General features: G+C 55.5%; 1 protein-coding gene across 1 annotated transcript; it reads left to right on the forward strand.

Moving 5' to 3' along the window:
* Positions 1 to 420: 420 nt before the first annotated feature.
* TMEM214 (transmembrane protein 214) lies at positions 421 to 8,832 on the forward strand. Its single transcript, XM_065928768.1, has 17 exons — positions 421 to 615; positions 1,621 to 1,820; positions 2,386 to 2,536; positions 2,824 to 2,958; positions 3,202 to 3,284; positions 3,687 to 3,792; positions 3,890 to 3,971; positions 4,266 to 4,367; positions 4,742 to 4,883; positions 5,317 to 5,408; positions 5,691 to 5,739; positions 5,934 to 6,047; positions 6,299 to 6,416; positions 6,927 to 7,023; positions 7,238 to 7,406; positions 7,531 to 7,682; positions 7,899 to 8,832. Exons 1-17 carry the CDS (start codon positions 471 to 473, stop codon positions 8,023 to 8,025), a joined length of 2,064 nt encoding a protein of 687 aa, XP_065784840.1. The 5' UTR covers positions 421 to 470; the 3' UTR covers positions 8,026 to 8,832.
* Positions 8,833 to 8,879: the final 47 nt, after the last annotated feature.

Genomic DNA, 8,879 nt, shown 5'->3' on the forward strand with positions numbered 1-8,879 from the left:
GATGCCATCCAACCATCTCATCCTCTGTCGTCCCCTTCTCCTCCTGCCCTCAATCTTTCCCAGCATCAGGGTCTTTTCCAATGAGTCAGCTCTTCGCATCAGGTGGCCAAACTATTGAAGTTCCAGCTTCAGCATCAGTCCTTCCAATGAACACCCAGGACTGATCTCCTTTAGGATGGACTGGTTGGCTCAATAAAAGTTGTCCGAAAGCAGTAGCCTCTCATCTCAACATCTTTTGCTTGGCTGGGTTTTTGTTTTTTGTTTTTTTTTTTTGGCTGAGAAAGGCTCCTGACGCCGCGCCGACCCCTAGCGTGGAAGAACCCGGCAAACGCCAACGACTACAAGTCCCAAGCTGCCTTGCGGGTGGCGTCACGCGCCGCGAGGCCCTGCGAGGAGACGTGGCAGAGCGCGGCGCGTCCGCACCGGACCGGAAAGCTCGGGGAGGCGGCCGTGGCGGGAGGGTCGGAGCCATGGCGGCCAAGACGGCGGGTGGGGGGCACTGGGAGGTGGTGAAGAAGGGGCGGCGGCCTGGGGCCGGCAGCAGTGGTAAAGGCGGCGGAGGGGACCGCCGGGCGCTCGGGGAGGCGAATGGAGTGTGGAAGTACGACCTGACCCGTGAGTACCCACCCGGCCCGCCGGCTCCTGTAGCCCTCGCCCGGCCCCGGGTCTGCCCCCCACCTCCCCACCCGGGGTGATAGCGAGCAGCTCCCGGGGCCCAGAGGGTCCAAACACCCCTGGGCTCCTGGAGTCGCGAACTCTCCTGCCGATCGGTACCTTCCCCTTGAGCCGGCGCTCCCCTGGCGTTTCTCTTGACCCTCACAAGAGGTAGACAGCGCGAGGGAGGTCGCCGTCCTCGCCACTCACATGAGTAAACTGAGGCCCAGCTAAGTTAGACGCCTTCCCCAAGATCACTTGTTAGAGGGGACCGGGAGTCCGGTCTTCGGACGCTCAGCAGACAGCACACACTCCCTGCCAGCTGTTCCCGGACCCTATAGCCTGGCCTCGCTGGGCAGGTGTCCGAGAGCTGCGGAGGGGCAGTCTGGTTCATCATACACTGGGCCCCCCGCCTTAAGTAACCGGCATGTAGGGTGTGGGCGTGGGGACCGGGACGCTCATGAGGCCCGGCAGTGGGAGAAAATAATCCACCAGACACATCTCCACACCCATCAAGTGTTATTCCAAGCGGTGCCTGTTTCCTCAAAGCCTCTCGTAGAAGCAGAGAAAGCTTGCCACTTGTTGATTATAGAGTTGTCACATCAGAGCCAAGAGGAACTGGGGTAGAACCAAGATGGGAAAACCGTGATCTCCCAGACTGGTAGCCACTCAACAAAGAAGACAGCCCTCTTTGTTGGACACCACCCACCCACCCACCTAATTTTCCCATACTCTGATTTCCTAATGAAGAAATGCCTCCTCTCTGAAAAAGCCCATGAACTCAAGAGTTGTGGTAACTGAAAGAAGCCACCAGGAGGGCTCCTTAAGTAGGATGCAAGAAAGGGCTTTGAGGCAGGCTCCTCCCTGGAGATTAATTAAGTGCCAGTGTGTGGGGAGGGACCACTATTTCTGTGAGGCCCTCCTGATTCAGGGCTGCCCCCCTTTCTCTGCCTGTCATTACCCCAGCTCCAATCCAGACGACAAGCACCCTGTATGAGCGGGGCTTTGAGAAAATCTTGAAGCGGCAGAATAAGGAGCAGGTTCCACCTCCTGCTGTGGAGCCTAAGAAACCGGGGAGCAAGAAGCAGGCTAAGAAGGTGGCGACCCTCACCAACCAGAACCAGAAGCAGGGCCGCTTTCGCAGCCTGGAGGAGGCACTGAAAGCTGTGAGTGTGCCGAGACTTTAGGCAGGGGAAGAATGAGGACCCAAGGAGTAGAGAGGGTGAAAGAAGTGGGACAGGGACGGGCTGCTGAGGGACCTGTGGGATGAGGAACACTGCTGACTGAGAGGAGGCCTTCAGGAAAGGATGGAAACACAAAGGGATGCAGTGTCTGCACTTAGGATAGAGAGGGAATGAGTTAATAGAGAACCATAGATTAGTGAGAGGAAAACCTTGAAAATCCAGAGATACACAGAGGGTTTAGAAAAATTGCTTGTGGTTCCTCCCACCAAGGAAGGAGTGATCTTTCATTTTCCATCTTGTCTTCTGTTTTACCCCTTGAACAAGTGAGGGGCCCAAGAGTATTAGTTCTTGAGATCAGCAGTTACAACTGTCTTGTTTTCTAGTTCCTGAAAATCTGGATGCAGAAAAAGTATAGCATTCCACATACTTGCATCGAAAAGCAGAAACCCTTTGTTTTTCCTGCCACCACCTAGTTCAACCATTTCCCCACTTCTGCCCCGTTACTGTACACCCACAACTCACCATGAGGTACCTATGTTCCTGGCAGCTGGACCTGGCAGCTCTGCAGAAGGAACTGGACAAGAGCCAGAGCGTGTTCTCTGGGAACCCATCCGTGTGGTTGAAGGACCTGGCCAGCTATCTCAACTACAAGCTCCAAGTACCTCCAAGTGAACCCACACTTAGCCAGCATCCTCACGGTTAGTTCTCCAGACGAGTTGAAGAAAATTCTGAAAGGGCTGTATGTAAGTGCATTACTTAGTAACTGAGCCCCATGCCCCCCACTGCCCTGACTTACCTGGGTGATTTGAGCTGTCCTCAGATTAGCATGGCTTCAAAGTTTCTGGGCCTCCTTTAAATAGGGGGGATGCCAGTCACAGTGCAGTGACCTCTGCCTTCACTTACAGTTCTCAGGAAGCAAAGCAGAGGCCTCAGAGCTAGCAGAGGCTTCTGGTGCTAGCTCTCATGTGAGGCCTATCGACCCCAGATTATCCCTACAGCCTGGTGAGCCGGGAGCTGCGTGGCATCATCCGAGGGCTACTGGCGAAGGCTGCAGGATCCCTGGAGCTCTTTTTTGACCACTGTCTATTCACCATGCTACAAGAACTGGATAAGACTCCAGGTGAGAGGGTCCCATGAGAAATAGGCCAGTCCCATCTTGGGAACCTATCCCCCTTTCCTGCTTCTAGAGTAACTGAAGAGGTTCTGTTTTAGCAGAGAAACATGCTAATTCCAGCACTCTTGGAAAAGAAGGAGGATGCTAGGACTCCCTGGGGCTGGGTTCTGGGCTCTCAGCTATTGAAAGGGAGATTACAGGTTTGGGGTGCTGATTAGTACATGTGGGTCTGAGAATGTGTATCTCCAGGGGAGTCACTGCATGGTTACCGCATCTGTATCCAGGCCATTCTGCAAGACAAGCCCAAGATTGTCACCACGAACCTAGGCAAGGTGAGCTCAGGGTTGTGATGGGACCATCGGGAGGCCAGGACTGGGGAGACTGGGCAGAATCGACTCTGTTGAACCCAATTAAGGGATGCGGGAGGTCCTGTAAGACAAGTAGTAATAGCTAACGCCGTTAGCACTATGTATATATATGAGGTAGGTGCTGCTATTCCCATTTCGTAAATGAGAAGATTGAGCCACAGAGGGGGTCAGTTACTTTGTAGAGTTGGTCAACTAGTACGTGATAAGTGTGAGTGAAGACCAGAGCCTGTGCTCTGAGTCACTTCACCACGTTACCACACTGCTCCCTTGTCCTCTCCCAGTTGAATTCTGTCTTATTCCTTGGCTTTGGGGGTGCTCCTGGTGCTTTGCCCTTTCCCAACCTGCCTCCCTCACTGGTCTCCCCAGTTCCTGGAACTGCTGAGGTCCCACCAGAGCCGACCAGCCAAGTGTCTGACCATCATGTGGGCCCTGGGTCAAGCGGGTTTTACCAACCTCACTGAGGGACTGAGAGGTAAAAGAAAGAAAGAGGTTTTGGAGCTGGAAGTTCCTCTTTAATGTCCCCAGTGGGTCCAGGCTTGAGGCTTCCTCCCTGACCTTTGTCTCCACAGTGTGGCTGGGGATTATGCTACCTGTGCTGGGCATCAAGTCTCTGTCTCCCTTCGCCATTGCATACCTGGACCGGCTGCTTCTGTGAGTAATGGGGGGTGAAGGGAAGCAGCAGGCCCGGGGTGTTTTTAGGTAGCTATTTCAACAAAATGGAATGCTGTGATCCTGGTTTCCATAGATGTGAAGGAGCATCAGGACCAGTTCCTCCCAAGTCAGAAAGTGATGGTGAAGAAGGAAAGGAAGGGAGCCAGGAAGTGGGGCAGGGGGTGGGGGTGGGGGATGGAGTGGAGTTTATGGCCTTTTTCTTAGATGTTCTTAGCTGGGACTGTGGCCAGGGCAGGTGTTCCCCAACAAGCCTGTTTCTTTCCTCCCCAACAGGATGCACCCAAACCTCACCAAGGGCTTTGGCATGATTGGCCCCAAGGACCTCTTCCCACTTCTGGACTTTGCCTATATGCCCAACAACTCCTTGACTCCCAGGTAGGGCTGTCCCGGGCCACAACCTGCTGTGAAGGACCCCAGCAGAGTGTTAGGACACTATATTTGTCCCTTCACCTCCCACCACCCTCAATTGAAGATTATCAACCCTCATGTTCACGGGATCATTGAACCCCTGGAAGAATTACATGTGCCCTCAATGGTGATTGCCCTGTGGGCATTTTCTGGGCAGGGGACCCATGACTCTGAGCAGATTTTCCAAGAAGTCTCTGAGTCTAGAAAGATGCAGAACCATTACAAGGCCCTTCATGACCACCACCTTGGGCAGGGTGTGGACTTTGCGGCAGGTACAAGGGACACAGCACACAAAGCCAGTTAGAGTCTATACTCAGCTCTCCTCTCAACCCCCTCCACAGCCTGCAGGAGCAGCTGTGTCAGCTGTACCCACGACTGAAGGTGCTGGCATTTGGGGCAAAGCCAGAATCCACGCTACATACCTACTTCCCCTCCTTCCTGTCCAGAGCCACCCCTAGCTGCCCTCCGGAGATGAAGAGAGAGGTGAGGAACTGGTGGGAGGTGCCTCTCTTCTTCCTGGGGTCTGTTGGGAGGTCCCTATCTGCTGACAGGCTCTGCCACTGGGAGCCTGTTTTCTCCCCTCTCCGCCCCCCCTCCCCAGCTTGGTCCCAACAGCCAACTGCTGGCTCCCTTATGCTTCACCCTCAGAAGAATGGCGCTGAAAAGGCAACCTATTCAGATCTGACCAATCTCTCATGGTCCCTTGCAGACAAATGAATGTTGATCTCAGGAGCCCCTTCCTTCCCTTTACAGCCTCTTGGAGATTTTGAGGGTATGGGCACAATTTCTCTGCCCTTCGGGGTGGAGTGCTGCCTGGGAGGCCCCACTTGGCACTAACTAGGAGGGGGAGGTAACTCTTAGCACTCCCCACCATAGCCCGGGACCCAGCAGGCTCTCCCTTCTATCTCCTGTGCAGCTCCTGAGAAGCCTGACTGAGTGCCTGATGGTGGACCCGCTCAGCACTAGCGTCTGGCGGCAGCTTTATCCCAAGCACCTGTCACAGTCCAGGCAGGTTGGGGGGTGGGGGTCACCTGCCTCCGATCCACACAGAGAAACCTTAATTCACGCTTCATGATGTGTCCTGTCCGAAAGCAGAAGGGGGATGTTTGTCACTGTTGTTCAGGCTCATACCTGTGGGAGCTTTGCAGAGAGGCTTCCAGGAAGCTGCTCCTCTGTGAGGATGGGGGACGGGACATGGAGGGTCTTTCAGCCTGAAGGAGCTGGGGCCCATGGATGACGGGAGGGGCCAGGTGGGCCTCCTGATGGGAAAGGATTGTGCTTTCCTCACAGCCTGCTGCTGGAGCACCTGCTCAGGTCCTGGGAGCGGATTCCCAAGAAGGTGAGGAGCTGGGGACACATGGCAGGCTGAGCCTCGTCTGGGTTCTGGGTTCGTACCCTCCGCCACTGGCCCCACTTTCTGGGAAGGCGCTCCATTAGCACTTTCGGCGTGGAATACAAAGCAGAATGGAAGCTCAGGGTTCCCTCCTGGGCTAAATCTTAACATTCTCAGCCTAGACTTTTCTTTCTCTACAGACACAGAAGTCATTGCAAGAAACTATTCAGTCCTTCAAGCTTACCAACCAGGATCTGCTGAGGAAGGGCAGCGGCAGCAATCAGGATGTCGTCACCTGTGACTCGGCCTGCAAGGTGCCAGTGCCCAGCCCCCTGCCCTCGCCTCCCACCACCATCCACACACTGTTCTCCTCACAGTCTCTGCACACCCTGAGTTGGACCTGTATAACATTCCTGTCCCACCTGCCGCTGGAGCCCCCACCACCTCTGGAGTAGCGTGAGGGCTAGATCCTCTCTGTGGAAGGCCTAGCTTGGGGCCTGCCTTAGGAGGCCAGAGCCAGCCCCTCTCCCTTCTGACCACTGCTCCCTGCCCCTTCTCTTTCTAGAGTCTGTTGCAGCAGGCTCGGGGCTTCCGGCTGCCCTGGGCACGGCTACTCCTGTTGGTGCTGGTCTTTGCCGTAGGTTTCCTGTGCCATGACTTCCGGTCACACAGCTCTTTCCAGGGTAAGCAGGAATTGGCTGGCAAAGGAGATAGCCAGGGGCTTTTTCTGGGGACACGGAGCTGGATGTACCACTCCCCACCCCCACACACATTCCATAACAGACATTTTTCTGACAGATGTGTCTGTGCTTTGCATTGTAGAAATGCTTGCATATTCATGGTCTCATTTGAGTAGTGTTATCTTGTCTTTAATTTCTGAGGAAATTGAGGCTCAGAAAGATTTACCAATTAGCATAAGATCACAGCTAGGAAATAGAAAGGCTGACCCTCAAACCCAAGGTTTCCTGATGCCCAAGTCCACGGCTCCACCTGGCTGCACCCTTCTTGCTCCCCTGTCCTGCATCCCTCCCTCCACACGTGCTCCAGAGCAGACTGGAGCTGGCTCTATGACCCTGTGAGCATGTCCAGTTCTGCCCCATCCCTCACTAGGCCTGCTCTGGGGCCTGTAGTGCCTGCCTCCCCGGTCCCTGCCCCGCTCCCCTCCCCACTCACCTGAGGCCCCCTCTCCGCAGCCTCCCTTTCTGGCCGACTGCTTCAGTCATCTGGTGTCTTGCCTGCTGGCCAACAGGCATGCACCAAGATCTACTCCTACAGCCTGCAGGGCTACAGGTGAGAACTCCAGGGGTGGGGGTGGGGAGACCTAGTGGGGAGAGGGAGGCATGGGAGTGAGAGGGCTTGCCTGTTCAGGGTGGTGACGGCATTGACAATCAATGGGAAGCCGCTGTGAAGCCTTTCCCAAGGCCTCCCTTGCCCCAGCTGTTCTTAGGCCAACCTGCTTGGGAGACTCAAGACACCTTCTTCCTCCCCTGTGTCTCCCCTACAGCCTGCTGGAGGAGACATTGCCAGCCTGGGGCTCCCACCTGCTGACCGTGGTGAGGCCTGGCTTGCAGCTGGCCTGGGCCCACACCAATGCCACCATCGACTTCCTTTCTGCCCACTGTGCCTCACACCTTGCCTGGTTTGGTGACAGCCTTGTCAGCCTCTTCCAGAGGGTAAGCCAGAGACAGGGAGGTCAGAGAAGGCTGGTCTCGCCGGATGGCTGTGTTCTTGGGAAGGTGCAGCCCCACCTGGACTGCCTTCCCTGTCGTTCTAACACGTTCATTCTTCATGGTCCAGCTACAGACCCAGCTCCCTGACGCCCTGAACCAGCTGCTCCATTCTCTGAGGGAGCTGCTCCTGTTTCTTTACCACAGCATCCTGCTGCCCACGTGGCACATGCTGCTTGAGGCCCTGGCCCAGATCCAGGAGCACTGCCATGAGGCATGCAGGTGAGGCCCTACCCCAGGGCTCCAGCAGGAGGCCCTGGCCCCAGGCCCTTTCTCCAGGGACATAGCTCCCCTTTTGGTTTTCTCGCTCTGCCCTGCCCCCTGCGCATCCCTTGGGCACTTTGAGATCCATGTTGTGAGTCTGAGCTACAGCTCTTTGACTTGACACAGCTGCACATCACAACTGCCCAACCCCCAAAATGTCTGCTTTCCTCCCAGAGGCGAGGTGACTTGGGACTGCATGAAGACACAGCTGAGTGAGGCTGCCCACTGGACCTGGCTCAGCCTACAGGACACCACAGTGGCATTCTTGGACTGGGCACTTGCCATGATATCCCAGCAGTAGGCCCTGCCTCCCTGGCCGCTGGGCTCTGTAGCAGACCATTGGAGACTGCTGGGGCAGAGAGCGGCAGTTCTGCAGGGGCGTCTTTGTTACTTGGTGCCTGAGTTCTGTCTCCTCAGCAAGTCGTGGGCTGCCTCTGCCTCAGTTCTTCCGCTTTGGTGGCAACGAGCCCAGAGGTATCTCAGCCTCAGACCCACGACTCCACTGACCACTGCTCTGCCCGACTGCACATGGTTCCCAGCCTCTGTCCTTGGGCCTGGTAGCCTCTCTTGTCTCTGCTCTCCACTTCCTTCTCTCTCATTCTTGAAGCCTCAAACAGCTCATCTTGAAAAGGTGGACTCCAGCAAATGGCTTCTGCGTTCTTCTGACAAATGATTCCTGTTCCCAGACCTTAACCACGGCAGAAAAAAGAAAGGGACTTCTAGAAGAATCTAGAAGAATGTAGCACCACAGTGGGCGGCAGCAACTTTGTCTCTCCCCACAGTCTGGGTGTGGCTGTCCGTGGATATGGAGGCCTGGGTGGAGAGGCCTCTCACCTCAAAATGTTCAACCTAGGTCCTTCAAGGCTCCTACTGCCCCTGCCATCATGGTCCTTGCACCCTTGCTCTCTGTCCCCCTTCAGTGCTGGGGGGTCTCGACCTCCGTGTTAAGCCCTTCTCCACTGCCCACCCCTGCCATCTATCTGGAGAGCAGAGCCCAGGTCATCATGTGCCTCAGGCCCAGGAAACCATCCAGCAACCTGTTGAGACAGGACACAGTATGTGATTTGTGGGTATGCCCTCTTGGTGGAAATAAAGGACACAGATTTGATTTCTAGTTTTCCTCTGTGCCTCTTCATACAGAAATTTCTACAGTTG

This window comes from Muntiacus reevesi, chromosome 3 (genome assembly GCF_963930625.1).
Source record: "Muntiacus reevesi chromosome 3, mMunRee1.1, whole genome shotgun sequence".
Lineage (NCBI taxonomy): Eukaryota > Metazoa > Chordata > Mammalia > Artiodactyla > Cervidae > Muntiacus > Muntiacus reevesi.